This window comes from Crotalus tigris, unplaced genomic scaffold (genome assembly GCF_016545835.1).
Source record: "Crotalus tigris isolate CLP2741 ecotype Arizona unplaced genomic scaffold, ASM1654583v1 scf7180000017701.1507938, whole genome shotgun sequence".
Taxonomy (NCBI): Eukaryota; Metazoa; Chordata; class Lepidosauria; order Squamata; family Viperidae; genus Crotalus; species Crotalus tigris.
This window is the reverse complement of record NW_024096577.1, coordinates 1,437,003-1,452,753: the sequence shown is the minus strand read 5'-3', so window position 1 is coordinate 1,452,753 and position 15,751 is coordinate 1,437,003. Positions and strand designations below refer to the sequence as shown.

Here is a 15,751-nt window from a genome sequence, read left to right as displayed (position 1 = left end):
TCATAGCATTCTGCCTGTTTCTCCTTCACCCGCAAATGCTTGTCTGTTTTAATTGGTAACCAGAACAATCTAACCATGGTACGGTAGACCCACCAGGTTATTGTTTTCTCTGTGCACATAGAAATGAGGTGGGGAAGAAGAAGGAGGTGGAGGAGGGGGGAGGAGGTGGAGGGGGAGGGGGAGGAGGGGAGAGAGAGAGAGAGAGAGGGAGGGAGGGAGGGAGGGAGAGAGAGAGAGACTGGTCTGCTTTTGGTGCCAGAGGTGCCTTCAAGTTATCCTGGACTTAGGACTGCCTGGACAAATCTCTGCAGGTTTTTTGATAACATTTTTTTAGAACTGGCTTTCAGAATCGTCTCATTTTCAGCCCTTCTTCCTAGGCTTACTGGCTCAAAGTCATCCAGCTGAATTTGTTCCTAAGGTAGGACTAAAACTCACAGCCTCCTGACGTTTAAGACTTGTGCCTTTAACCACTACACCAAACTGTCTCACTCTTCCATTATTGCTCTCTGTAGAAAAGTCCTGTTTAGGGGAGGATTCCATCTGGGTGATGTCCCAGGAGGCAATCCATCCCTCCAACTGGAAACGAATCTGCAGCTGTTCTCATCTACTTTTAGTTCAGTGGCACATCACATGTTTCGCAGGCAGTCGATCCCAGCTTCAGTCTCTGAAAGGAAAGGATTCTTCTCTGACCAAGAGTCCGTCCGGCAAGCTGTTTGCCTGTCAGAATAGTTAGTTCTGGAAAAGATGGGAAGCGCCATATGCTAATAGCCTAGATCAAGTTACATGCGCTCCCTCCCTCCCACCCACACACCCTCCTGCCACACGAACTGTGCCAAAGTTAGCGAATGACAAGAGATTCCCCAGGGACACTCGGCTGTCCCATCTTCATCACTGTTAGCTCGTTTGCATCGCTACCGTTCTTGTATCAGCCGGCTATTTGCAAGCAGCCTGGAGCAGCAGCGAAAGGTCAGAGCAAATGTTTACATTTGCCAGACGGGTTTGGAAGACCGAGGGGGGGGGGGCGCGTCGGCAGAGGTGATCAACTGTCAGTGAAATTGGACTCACCCGAGGTCAGGGGGCGGGCTAGCAGAGGTGATCAACTATCGGTGTAATTGGACTCACCGCCTCAGCATCGCAAGGGCTGATAGGCAGGTTTGGACATAGCTGGTTTAGGTTTCAGGCCTACTGTGCCCTGCAGGAATTGTTGCTTTTTGCTAGGGTTTATTGTGACCATTTCCAACGACTAGTGCTGCTCTGGGAGGCAGCTATATAAATGCCAGGCTTTTTTGCATTTGAGCTTCTGGAAGGGCTCTGCTGTCTTGTTAGGGCTGACCACCACCTGCAGATCCAAGCTGTCTACCGTGGATGGCCTAAGCATTTAAGTGAGGTAGCTAGAGGGAGCTGCAGGTGAGTTATGGGGACAAGCCTCTTGCCCCTTGTCCCTGGCTTACCCTTGCTGGAGACAGTGACGAGAGAAACTTGGCCCTGCTTGTCAGCTGGATCCACGCCAAGCCATTTGTTTAGCTTCCCGGCTGGGGGTGAGGCGACAGCAGAAAGTTCCCTAGAGCAGGGCGGATGGGATGGTGCCTGTGCGTGTCTCGCTTTGGGCTTGAATAATGGCTGGGGTCCCTTCAAGGGGCCACAAAATCAGAGGATGGTGAGCTCCTTCAGGGCTGGAATATCTAACGTTGTGGAGGCTGTCACGTCTCTGGACACACAGAGCGCCAACACATCAGGACAACAGACTCGGAGGAACCAGAGAGAGGAGAGCTTGCTTCTCGCAAAGAGGATGGATCCCAGCCATGCTCCCTTCTGTGGCAGTGACTCTCTCCTTTCGGGTCCATGTTTTTGCATGGTGTTGGGCATTTCCAGCTCCAGAGTCTAATTTACCCTTTCGGCCATCAGCTCCCATCCTTGGCTTTGTGCAGAGCCTTGGGGACGGGGGCGGCGGTGGTTGCAGGGGTGGCCTTTGCTGAATTCTCTGCCTCTGTGGAACAGCAGCCGGGATGTAAGTGGGAATGCTCTCCTCCTGCTCCAAGCTACACAACTCCCCAGGCGTTTCCCCATCCTCCAAGACCAGCAGCTCACCTGTCCTCTCCAAGAAAATGAGCATGTTCCCCAAACTTCGTCTCCAGAGGAGGTTTACTGTGGCCCACCCGCTTTGGTAAGAGGACTTGGGGGGGGGGACTTCTCTGGGGCCGTTGTATGCGCTCCTACTTCAGACCTTCATAACAATGAGCTTGAAGAAAGACAAACTAACATCTAACCCAATATTCTCCTTCTAGCAGTAGATAGTTAAATCTTTCTAGTAGCAATCCTCCCCTTTGTTTTCCGTTTACTCACAGATACTCCACAAAGAATTTCCATTTAGCAGTTAAACCTGTTCTTCATGGATATGTTTCATTGTCCTTTAAAATAATCTCAGATATCCTGTAGGGGGAAAGATTACAGGTTAGCTCTCCACTGGATAAGAACAGGCATCCTGTTGTCTTGAAAGGGAAAAAAGTGTCCTTCGTTTAAAATTCCATTTATCACTTTCTGGACAAGTAAAATTTGTTCATGCTTAAAGTTCGCTAGAAGCCTCCGTTGGTCCTTAGGAGCAAATCAGATGCAGGATAAACAAGTATCTTTGAACCAGATTGTCTTTCGTTATTAAATGAAACCTCCCACTGCAAAGTCACTCTATCTGGGAACATACAGAGGAAATAGAGCAGCTGTTTTCTTCCCTGTTTCTTCTGAGCTTCCTGCAGGCATTTTGTCTTTTAAGGCCATGAGCTTGATCTAGGATTTTCTTTTAACCTCCCCAAGCAAAATAATAAATCTGCATTTAAGTAAGGAAATAAATCAGTTAAGTCTCTACTCTGGACAAAAAGGGATGTTTTAAATCTATTACAGTACTTTCTTGAATGTTTATGATTCTTGGCAACGTAAGTTTGTTTGTTTGTTTTTCCCCTTCTGCACTCAGTTTTGCTTTTGACCATGGAGAAATTGTCTCCAAAGGGAGAGAGAGATAACCTCAGTCCATTGTGAGATTCCGGCATGTCCCTTCATCTAAGGCAAACCACACACTCACAACTTGTTCTCGCCAAGTCCCTTCCAGCCGCATCAACAGCTATTTATAGGAGAGTTCCAGATTCCAAAAGTATCTTCCCCAATGGGGTCAGGAACAATTAAAGCAAACAAAGTGGGGTGGAATTCAAAACAAAAGTCGGGATGGGTCATTTGCCAAATGCTTTCCCTCCTCTGGCGAGTGGGATGGAGATTAAATTGAGCTGCTCCGTTGCGCTCATGAGGGAGGGGTCCTCCGTTCATATGCATACCTCGCCACATCTGCTGCTGTTGTTCTGGGCCTTCGGTTTGGCTTTCCCAAAGCATCACGTGTTATTTTGCACATTCCTGGAACACAATTTTAGAATGAGAGCATTGGAAGATGCCACTTAGACCTGAAGGTCCAATTCCCTATATGGTGAGAGGATCCAGGATAAAGCATCCCCATCAAGGGTCTAGCCAATCTGAAGCACTTTAGTGAATTGACGGGGAGGGGGCAGGCTGCTGCTTCCACACTTCAGCTGCTTCCATTCTGTTAGGAAGGTTTTCCTTAACATTCAGCAGCTATTACAGGTAGTCCTCACTTATAACTATTCATTTAGTGACTATTCGAAGTTACCATGGCACCGAAAAAAAGAGACTTACCCTTATGACCCTTGCAGCATCCCCATGGCCACATGATCAAAATCAGGACACTTGGCAACCAGCATATATTTGTGAAGGTTGCAGTGTCCCAGGGTTATGTGATCGCCATTTCTGACCTTCCCAGTCAGCTTCCAACAAGGAAAGTCAAAGGGGGAAGGCAGATTCGTTTAATACAGGGCTCCTCAAATTGGCCACTTGAAGACTTGTGGACTTCAACTCTCAGAATTCCCCAGCCAGCATAGTCCACAAGTCTTAAAGTGGCCAAGTTTGAGGAGCCCTGGCTTAATAGTTAAGTGAACATGATTCACTTAATAACTGCAGTAATTCACTTAACAACAATAGCAAAAAAAATAAATCATAAAATTGGGTGCAACTCCCTTAACAACTGACTTACTTAGCAACCAAAATCCTGGTCCTAATTGTGGTCGTGAGGACTACCTGTAGTCCACATCATTCTTTGTGGGGAAAGACAGAGAATTTATTTATTTATGGGATTTATATACCGCTTTAAGTGCAAGCACTCTCTAAGCGGTGTACACCAGTAAGCAATGTATATATATATTTACATTGCCCCCAACAATCTGGGCTTTTTCTTGGGCTTTTTCTGCAGGTATTTCCAATGTGTTGTTATCAGAGGCTGAATGTTCCCCGTTCTTGCAGCACTTAAGGTGGGACTGGACCAATGAAGAATTTAGGGGAGCTGTTACTTCTCTCGATCTGAACATGATTCTTTAGGTGGAAAAAGCAGTGAGAGAAACGGAAAGAAAGAATGCACTAACGTTTTCCTGGTAGACTATGCAGGTGTAAACCCGGATTTGTCAAAGCCAGAGATATCTTGGCTTCACTCAAGCTTGCTGAACTCCAGACGGCGCCTAAAGAAATGGACGGCAAGGGCCGTGTCCACAGAAAGGCCTTAATCAGTTCCATTAAGAACTGACCCTGCCTGTTCACAATACAGTTAACTTAGTTAGGGTAGCTTTGCGTCGTTTGCTTTTCTTTTGAAGGCTTTCATGCTGCACAAGCCTAGCAGCTGACCTGGTTATTTTAGGGCAGGGGTCTCCAAACTCAGCCCTTTTATGACTCGTGAACTTCAACTCCCAGAATTCCTCAGCCAGTGTGCCTTTACAGAGCTCCTCTTGCAGGAGATTGGATTGTTACTTTAGTAATGGAGCACCTGGTTAGTGTGAATTGTTTTTCGATAGACTTGCTTTTCTAATTTGCCATTGTTTCCTTTGCTGGCCAGGATATCCAGGAAGGGTCACATGTTTTCTTTTTCCCTTGTGAATGTTATTCCTTTGAAGATATGTTGATTTTTAATGAGTCGTCAAAAGGGCCAAGTTTGAAGACCCATTTTAGGGGTTGCATTGAACCTAGGAAAAACTTGACTAAGGGTACAAGGTGTATGTAGGCCTTGCAGCTTAGTTTGATAACCTGATTTACTTTACAGGGGACAGCAACTGGATTCCCGTAACATGCCAAGTCACACACAACCCCCCCCCCCCAAAAAAGCTGTGTGTCAGACAGATGACAAGGTGACCTTGCTCACTCTTACTGAAATATCCCCTCCACCAACAACTTCAAAAACAGTCATCTTGCCTTTGTTCAATTCATGTCTTTCTGGGCTTATGAAGTAATGTTTGGTTTATATGAATTTGATTTTGGCTTCAGGCCCACCCCTGAACTGCCAAAACCCCCGGAGTTTTCCTAGCAAATTTTCAGAAAAACGGGTTTGTGTCCATCTGTTTAAATGGAAACTGCATGACCAGGGGAAGTCTACCTCCAGGGATAAGCACTGGGCAGGGCTAATTCTTTCCATCCCCGCTTGTGGATTTCCTGCCATTCGTGAGCTGCCTGATGTTTGCAAGTGGATATAGTAATGAGTTAGACCAGGGGTCCTCAAACTTGGGGAATTCTGGGAGTTGAAGTCCACAAGTCTTAAAGTGGCCAAGTTTGAGGGCCCCTGAGTTAGACCATGGAGTTAATCCAAATGGACCTCGCGAAACTCTTGTGTTAATGAAATGAAGCCTCCCTGTGCTGAAAAAGTCTATCTCTACCTGCCTTCATTCAGCAGACTTTAATTATCAGGCAGAAAAGGGCTATTTTTTTAATATTGCTTGTTTTTTTCACAGTAGAAAGAAGCATGTTTATGGGATTTTTCAGTGTCAGGTACTCAAATAGCCTTAGGTATTAGGTGCTTTGAAGTAGAGAAAGGGAAATAATAGTAGTAGTAGTAGTAGTAGTAGTAGTAGTAGTAGTAGTAGTAGTAGTAGTAGTAATAATAATAATAATAATAATAATAATAATAATAATAATAATAATAATAATAATAATAATAATAATAATGACAGTAAGTGCCGCCTATGCAAAGAAGCTGAAGAAACAGTGGACCACTTGGTAAGCTGTTGCAAGAAGATTGCACAGACTGACTACAAGCAGCGGCATGACAAAGTAGCAACAATGGTGCATTGGAAGATCTGCACAAAATATCATTTGCCTGTAAGCAAAAACTGGTGGGATCATAAAATAGAGAAAGTCATAGAAAATGATAAAATTAAACTGCTCTGGGACTTCAGAATTCAAACAGAAAAGCACCTGCAACATAACAACCCAGACTTAACAATTGTCGATAAGAAAGACAAAAAAGTCTGGATAGTGGATGTGGCAGTGCCTGGAGATAGCAGAATAGAAGAGAAAGAACTGGAGAAGATAACAAAATACAAAGACCTACAAATAGAAATAGAAAGACTGTGGCAAAAGCAAGCAAGGTTAGTACCAATAGTCATAGGCTCCTTGGGTGCAATCCCAAAACAACTGGAGCACCACTTGAACACAATTGGCATTGACAAATTCGCTATTAGTCAATTGCAAAAGGCGGCCTTATTAGGAACTGCTTCCATCCTGCGACGATATCTGTAATACCATCAAACATCCACATCTGCCTATCCCAGGTCCTGGGTAAGGACTCGATAGGTAGACAAAATGCCAAATCCGGTCTGAACATCTGGCTGACTGTGTGATGATCCATAATAATAATAATAATAATAATAATAATAATAATAATAATAATAATAATAATAATAATAATAAAGTTGGAAGGGACCTTGGAGGTCATCTAGTCCAACACCCTGCTCAGGCAGGAAACCCTATACCATTTCAGACAAATGGCTGTTCAGTCTCTTCTTAAAAACTTCCAGTGTTGGAGCATTCACCGCTTCTGGAGGCAGGTTGTTCCACTGGTTAATTGTTCTAACTGTCAGGAAGTTTCTCCTTAATTCTAGGTTGCTTCTCTCTTTGGTTAATTTTCATCCATTGCTTCTTGTCTTGCCTTCAGGCACTCTGGAGAATAGCTTGACTCCCTCTTCTTTGTGGCAGCCCCTGAGATATTGGAACACTGCTATCATGTCGCCCCTTGTCCTTCTCTTCATTAAACTAGACATACTCAATTCCAGCAGCCGTTCCTTATAAGCTTTAGCCTCCAGTCCCCTAATCATCTTTGTTGCTCTTCTCTGTACGTTTTCTAGAGTCTCAACATCTTTTCTAGAGTCTCAACATTTCTCAGAGTTATGTGCAATAATTATTATTAAGAAATAAAAGGTGACTACAGGTAATCCTCGACTTACAATCATTCGTTTGGTGACCAGCCAAAGTTACAACATCGGAAAAAAAGTGATTTGTGACTGGTCTTCACACTTATGACCATTGCAGCATCCTCTTGGTCATAGGACCAAAATTCAGATGCTTGGCAGCTGGTTCATATTTATGACGGTGTCCTGGGATTTTATGATCCTCTTTTCTGATCTTCTAAGAAGCAAAGTCAATGGGGAAACCACATTCGCCTAATAAACATATTACTAACTTAACCCTGAATTGATTCACTTAACAGCTGTCGCAAGAAAGGTTGTAAAATGGGGCAAAATTCACTTAACAACTGTCTTGCTTAGCAACATGAATTTGGGGCTCAATTGTGGTTGTAAGTTGAGGACTACCTGGTTGAGCGTAGTATGAGACAGGATACTGCCGGGGTTAGCAACAAGATCCTGGACTAGATTTGATCCTATCACCCTACTCTGATTAACAGCAGCCATGTTAAAAGCACACCACCAAGCGATGCCACATTTCTGAGATCCAGAAAGTCTTTGTTGGATCCACTCTTTCTTTCTCTCTCTCTCTCTCTTCGACGCTTTCCTTTTTCATTGAGCTGAGTCTCAACAAGACTGCAGATTTATGCAAAAATCTGAAACAATTACAAACCAGAACATGAGCAGAGTGCTTTTTCCTTGAGGCCAGCTGGTCCCCCTGAGCTATTGGGAGAGCAAAGGAGGGGCAGGAAGGAGCAAAGACCTTGCTGTTCAGGGCAGTCAGGGCCCAACGTAGCCATCATCTGGACTCATTCATTCAGGAACCGGGTCTGACATTTCAGTGTGGTGAGAGAGCGACACAAGAAGCTCCCATCGCTTGGTTAGTCACCAGGATGAATTGTTCATCCAGAAGATTTTGATCCACAATGAAGGCTTTGTCCATGTTGTGCCACTGGGAGAAATGAACCAGAAACAAAACAACAACCAGTTTTAAATGGAATGGTTATTTGTATTTCTTCTTCTTTTTCTGTTTCCTCCTTTTTTTTTTTGCATTTACATTCATTCAAAAAAACCTTCCGTCTTTTGGAAACAAACTTCTGTCAGAGTACCGGTAGATAGAAAGAAGGGCCTCTACCCCCCATACTTGGGGGTGGGGGTGGGGGCAGTCTGAAACATATCCTGGCATTTCCAGAGTGTTCCCCCAGACCCAACCCCGTCCTGCCCAAAGGCACTTCACGATCCAGTTTCAGGCTTGTACTCCAGAAACAATTGACTGATTATCTCACACTGCTGGGCTTTGGCACTGACGTGAGCTGGAACAAGCTGTTGAAAGGGTACCCATTGTTCCATGCTCAAATGCATTTCATCGGAATGGGAGGCTGTCGGTGGTTATGGGGGGTTGATATGGGGACCTGGATATACTGTACAGAATCCTTTGGGGTTTAGGCACATCTGTGGCTTGCCAGGAGGATGTGGACACATCCTCCAGAGGCCCTTCTACACTGGGAATATCCCTGGTAAGATTAGTTCAAATGCTATCTGGAACTTTTGAAGGGTCCTTTCAGCCCACCAATTCTCCTCCTCTCTGCAGTCCAGTTCTGGCTTTTGAGAAAATTGCATCTGGGTTGCCAAAGCATTGATCTCTCAAAGCTGTAATCCAGGGGTGTCAAACTCAATTTCATTGAGGGCTGCATCAGCATTGCAGTTGCCCTCGGGGGGGGGGGGATGGGTGGGTGTGGCCAGGGTGGGTGTGACCTACTGGGTGGGCGTGGCTGGAGTGGGTGTGGCCTACTGGGTGGGTGTGGCCAGCTCTACATCATTCGCGTCAAGGGTGCCTGTGTGGGCCTAGGCAGAAGTGGGACAGATCTGAGGGTCTCTGGCAGAAGGGGGTGGGACCGGGGCAAGCGCCAAGGCATGGTCCATTTCTTCATTCCTCACAAAGGATGAACACCTCCCCAGCATGCACCCAGGGGACGGGGCCGACACGGCAGGGGCTGGTTCCTCACTGTTTCTAGACAGCCTTGTGGAGCTAAGACTGAATGCATTTCAGCATAAATGGCCACCACAAAATTGTACATTGGCTCCCGACCAGCCTGGGCCAGGGCCAAGGCAGCAGGGGCCGTTCCCTCACTGTTTCCAGGATGGTTTCGCGGGCCACATGAAACCACTTCGCGGGCCACATCTGGCCCCCGGGCCTTGTGTTTGACATGTCTGCTGTAATCAAATGAAAATGGGAGAATATCACAGAGAAACTGCTCAGAGTTTGCTGAATTATGAACTTCAGACCCACCTTGCTAGCAGTGAGAAAGATGGGGGATCTAGGCGAGTACTATCTGGGGGGTGGACACAGCACTCTCCCTCTCACGTACTGCCTGGTGTTTGGGGCTATCTAAGTAGACTTCAGAGTGGTCAACTGCTTTTTGCTCTTCTCCTGAACCTCAATGGGGAAAAGTTAATAAAATATCCAATTCTCACTTAATGAGGATGTTTGGGTGGGTTAATCTTCTGGGGAGGAAGAGCGAGTAGCCCTAGGGGTCTAATTATTGGAGGAGAGAGGCTGGCAATTGTGTCTTCTGCAATTCTACTACTTTTAGACACTTGTGTTCCACAAAGTCTTCTGAAAACAACAGATAAAAGATGTTAAAAAGTTAAGAAGCATTGGGAGAGGACAGCCAATTCTCTTTGTCAATTTAAGGACAGATAGAGGCCAGCTACAGAATCCAGCAGGAAAGAGGGGGAGTGAAAAGACAAAGGTGGGTAAAAAAGGGGTGACTTTGTTAAGTTCTGTTTGTTTCTGAATTTTTCATTCTCTTTTTAATCTTGGGCTTGAATTATGTTAGAAGGTAGTTAACCATAAACCATGCAAATATCTGGGACTAAAGTATTTATAATCCTTAGTTGTGGTGTTGGATGGGTGATGACAGTTGTAGTCCAATATTTTTGAAAGTTGCAACTTTGAAGAAAGATTCTGCTAGCTAAAGAAGTTAGGAAATGCAGTCCAGCCCATCTGGAGGACTGTTAAAAAGGAATACTGAGTTCCTGAACTACATTTTTAATCAATAGAACTTTTTTGAAATGACAAAAATGGGAAGTAGTTTGATTTCTTGTTACTAAAGATGCCAGCTAGCAAGGTTTTATTTTCCTGTTTTAGGTTTGAGAAAAACAAAAAACAAAAGTTAGAATATTTCGGATATGTGATGCGAAACCCAGAAAAATACAGCATACTCCATTTAATCCTCCAGGGAAAGATTGAAGGCAAACGAGGTCCAGGCAGAGGAAGAACATCATGGCTTCAAAATCTAAGGGACTGGTTTGGACAAAACTCAGCAGCACTTTTTCGTACGGCTGCTGATAAAAACAGGATCGCCAACATGATCGCCAATGTCTGATAACAGATATGGCACAAGAAGAAGTATGCATGTGTGCCAGTGCCCATGATGCCAATATGGAAATATATTAGTGTTTCTTAACCTTTGCAACTTTAATATGTGTAGATTTCAACTCCCAGAATTCTAGCTGGGGAATTCTGGGAGTTGAAGTCCACACATCTTAAAAGTTGCCAACGTAGAGAAACACTGCTCTATACAGTATTCAGGGCAGTGTGTCTTTGAATACCAGTTGCTGAGAAGAACTACCTGGGAAAGTTGTTCTCTTTATGACCAGCCAACGCATTTCCTGAAGCTGTTTGGTTGATCCTCAGGATAAACAGAGCACTGGATTAAATGGTCCTCAGCCTGATCCAGCAAATTCTCATGTTCCCAGAAAAGATTCAGCTGCTAACTAAAAGCAGTATCTTCAAAGTGATCGACAATGACTGATAAGACTAGAACTTCCCTATTAAGAAGCAGCCTACCTCTGAGTATCAGTTTCTGGGTGAGAAGGAAGTTGTTTACCTTAGCCCTGCTTGAATATGTTCAACCAAGGAAGAGAAAGTGGGTAAATTATATTATTTCTGATGCAGCACAGCTCTTTTATATTTTTTTTTAATAAATGGTACTTATAATTGTTAGGTTCTCATGCCGTCCAGCCAGGGTTTGGTTCTGAGGAATGTTGTGAGGTAAGCAAAGATGTCTCAGGAACTCTCTCTGGACTTTAACCTCATGGCATCTCGATGACCTCCTTCCCTACTTAATTGGCTAAGGTTATTCAGCACATATGAAATACTTTCTGGAGTTTTCTGGAACTCATTGTACGTATGCTCCTCGTGATCCTTCCAAGAACCCTATAAAACAGACAGGCTGGTTTTTATTGCAAAGGTGAGGCTGAGGAAGTAGCTGGCCTGACTTGTGTTCCTCTGGTTGAGTTCATGGCAGGAGTGAGCTACAAGACAAGAGGTGAGGTGATAAACTTCTTGATTTGCAGCTCAGTCTGTGGGCTGTGTTGCAATGCTAGGCTCTGTCCCATCTTTTGAGCTGTTAGGCAGTTTGAGTTTCACGAGAACGAATTCATTCCAGGGCTGGATGGAATGACCTCCAAATGTCCTCAGTGAGAAGTTTCCTCAGATTCATGATGTCTATAACACCTGTGGTTCTTGGCATGCAGCCTCTTCCCCACTGCCTTCTTTTTCCTACTCCCTGGTGGGGCACACACTTTTTTTCTCACGGCATCATGGAAACAGGACAAGAGCCAAGATGCATAAGTAATCCTGGCGAGTCGAGACAGTTACATTGGACAGAATCAAAGACTTAAAACTGTTGGGGGGGAGAGAATTGGGGAGGAAGCTAAAATGTGTGTAAAAATTAGGGGAAAAATATATGCCTGTTACACAAAGAAATAGGGGGAAAGAAGCATTTCTCTCTCAGTAATGCTAGTGCTATAAATTGTTTAGTAAAGGGCTTCGCTGAATGATGTAGAGAACTCATTGCCATAAAACACAATGATTATGATTAGAGCTTCAGCCAAGACCTGGTAATAAATAACAGAATAATAGAGTTGGAAGGGACCTTTAAGATCTTCTAGTCCAACCTGCATGAGCAGGACACCTTATAGCATTTCAAATAAATGGTTGACCAATTCTTCTGAAAAAACTCCAATGATGGAGCACCCACAACTTCTGAAGGCAAACTGTTCCACTGATTCATTCTAACTTTCTTCTTAGTTTTACGTTGGTTCCCTCCCTGGTTAGTTTCCATCCATTGCTTCTTGTTCTGCCTTCAGGTGCTTTGGAGAATAGGTTGACACCCCTCATCTTTGTGGCAGCCCTTTATAAATGTATCTTTGTTTACAAACTCTAACCTGCATTTGGGAACATGTCCAAAGAATCTAGGACAGTGGTTCTCAACCTGTGGGTCGGGACCCCATTTGGGGTCGAATGACCATTTCACGGGGGTCACCAAACCATGCTGTCCGCCATTTTTTTCCCTTTTCCCTAGCTGTCCTACTCCCTCTTATTGGTGGCCACACCCACTTGGGGGTCACCACAACATGGGGAACTGTATTATGGGGTCACGGCATTAGAAAGTTGAGAACCACTGATCTAGGACAAGGCTGGAATTGATAGGTTATTCTTATTTCAGATACAAGAAGCCCTAATAATGAAGAATAAAGCCACCAGGCCTTCTGGTTTAAATCTTGAATTTCATTCACCCAAGCCTATGTAATATAAAGAGCTCTTCCTGTTCATTTCTCAGCCTTAGATCTCGATGGCATCTGCATCATGTTTTAATGATGGATCTGTCGGGACTTATTCTCTTCGTTCGTGCTCCTGCCAGCTTAAGCCCTTGTCAACTCAAAAGAATCAGATTTGTCGAACTGAAAGGGACCACAAAGAATATTAAACCCAATCCTCAGGACCATCTGGTTCAACTCCAGTTGAAACCAATCTTGGCGATTTCCTCCTTCATATGAATATATCTGCCAAAAAGGGCCAAGAGAAAGATTTATTTTTTTTGCTATCCACTGATTATTAAAATTGCTTATAAAATAAGATGCCACACTTATTTACAATGATGATCTCCATATTGTCAGACTGAACAGACAAAAAAACAACATGTGGAGTTACTTCTGAGTAGTTTCTTTATTGTTGTTCACCCACAGACAGAACCTTGCCAGACTAAAACCATGATCTGCATAACTATAGATATACCCTGTGAACCACTAGGGAGGGTCATCTTTTCCCTCTTCCTGCCAACCAGACATTGCGAGCTGGAAAGAAGCCCTTCCTTCCTGGTACTCCAGACTACATTCCACGACACTCTGCACATATCAAACCTTTCAGAATAAAACAGTTTGAAGAGATCTTGGAGGTCTTCTAGTCTTGCAAACAAATAATGGTTGTCCAATCTCTTCTTAAAACCCTCCAGTGTTGGAGCACTCACAGCTTCTGGAGGCAGGTTCTTCCACTGGATAATTGTTCTGTCAGGAAATTTCTCCTTAGTTCTAGGTTGCTTCTCTCCTTGGTTAGTTTCCACCCATTGTTTCTTGTTCTTCACAAACAAGCTCCATTCTTTTTAAATCTCTCTAGGTAGCTGCTTTGCTCATTTCAGGTGGTTCAGTGATTCTTCACGGAGAGACCAGCCTCTATTTCAACAATCTCAGAATCTGATACATTGATAGTCCAAGAAGTCTTCCAACTTCCCATTAGAGGAAAGTTCTGCCCTTTAACATTAACTTAGCTTACCTGTCAAACCCAGAAATTAAAATAAAAAACAACTGTGCATGCAAATCCCAACATCCCCCAATTTAAAAAATGTAGAAAAAGAAGTTGGGGGGGGGGGGAAGAAAAAAAGTTCTTTATGATCCAGGCATAAACAAAATGTCCTTTAAAAACTAAAACTTTAATTTTTTAAAAAACTAAAATATATTCAAAAATTCCAGGGTGGTTATCAACGATGGAGGCATTTATACATCCGAATCTGATAGACTTTAAAAAAGTATGGACATATAAAGATATTTTAGATATTGATGGGAAATTAAAATCTAAACAAGAATTGGAAAATTTAGGAATAAATTTATCCTGGTGGGCACATTTGCAGATACAAAGTAGATATGAAAAAGATGTAAAAATGTATGGATTTTACAAGGATCAAAATGTGTTTGATAAGATTTTGTTAACCTCGGATGAGAAATTAATTAAGAAAAATGTATAATTTTTTTGTTAATTTTAGATATGGAAAGTGAACAAGTGAAAGAAACAATGATAAGATGGGCAAAATTTTTTGGTTATGATATAGAATTAGAAAAATGGCAAATGTTATGGGAGAGAAACTATAAATTAACAATGGCAACTTCATACAAAGAAAATTTGTATAAAATGTTTTATAGATGGCACCTTCCACCAGCAAGATTAGCAAAAATGTTTAAAAATATGTCAGATAGATGTTGGAAATGTAAACATAATATAGGCACGTATTACCATATTTGGTGGACATGTGGGAAGGTAAAGGCCTATTGGAAAAACATACATATGTGGTTAGAAAAAATATTGGGTGAACAAGTGGATTTTAAACCTGAACTTTTTTTACTAGGCATTATGTCTGAAAAGATTAATGAGCAGAAATTATATTTAATTCTACATATTACCACAGCAGCAAGAATAATATTTGCACAGTACTGGAAGAATGAAGGATTGCCATCAGAAGAAATAATCACGAAAATATTGGAATGTGCAGAGATGGACAGACTAACTATGAGGCTGAAAGACAAAGAAGATACGGACTATTATAAAATTTGGAATTTATTCTATTCTTGGTTAGAGAAAAGAATGGAGGATTAGGAAGTGAACATGTATTAGCTTAGCAAACACCAGACAATTTGTTTGATTGGAAAAATTAACATATGTTGATGGGAAAAAAATTAATAAAAAAAAAGATTGTTAAAAAACTAAAACTTTAATTTTTAACACATATAGGCAAGAAAAACCAAATGCACAGGTACAGTATAGGTCCGTGGTGGTGAACGTATGGCACGTGTGCCACAGGTGGCATGCAGAGCCCTCTCTGTGGGCACGTGCGCCGTTACCCCAGTCCTAGGCCTTCAGCTGGGTTTTATAAAATCTTTTCGTTTTAGGCCTCTGCCGCCGTGTGCAAAAAAAAAAAAAAAAGGTTCAATCAATCAATTTCAACTTCTTGCGGGAAAAAAAAAGGTCCCGCAAAGTTGGAATTGATTGATTGAACTTTTTAGTCCCACCCAGTCTGCTGTTACCACTGTAGCTACGCCCCACAATGGGCCACGCCCACCCAATGGGCCACACCCACCTGGCACCCAACGATACATAAGTGGGTTTTGGGTTGATGTTTGGGCACTCAGTCTCTAAAAGGTTCGCCATCACTGGTATAGGTGGTACCTGGCTCAGCAGTAGTAACTGTGAGAGGGATCTCGGAGACCTAGTGGACAATCACTTAAATATGAGCCAGCAGTGTGCTGCAGCTGCCAAAAAAGCCAACTCAGTTTTGGGCTCCATTAACAGAGGGAGAAAATCAAGATCACGTGAAGTATTAATACCACTTTACAATGCCTTGGTAAGGCCACACTTGGAATAC

General features: G+C 43.2%; 1 protein-coding gene across 2 annotated transcripts in view; it reads left to right on the top strand.

Moving 5' to 3' along the window:
- Positions 1-844: 844 nt before the first annotated feature.
- The window catches only part of LOC120306004 (cAMP-specific 3',5'-cyclic phosphodiesterase 4C-like), a 61,748-nt gene continuing 46,841 nt past the window's right edge, over positions 845-15,751 (top strand). Inside the window, exon 1 of one of the 2 annotated variants that reach the window (XM_039338543.1) lies at positions 845-966. Coding sequence is in view for 1 of the 2 variants with exons in the window: in XM_039338542.1 (XP_039194476.1) it covers positions 2,019-2,164 (146 nt within the window). In the remaining variant the exon portion in view is untranslated. Of the gene's footprint in view, positions 967-1,091; positions 2,165-15,751 lie in introns of those variants that run through there. The other variant, XM_039338542.1, reaches the window with a different exon arrangement.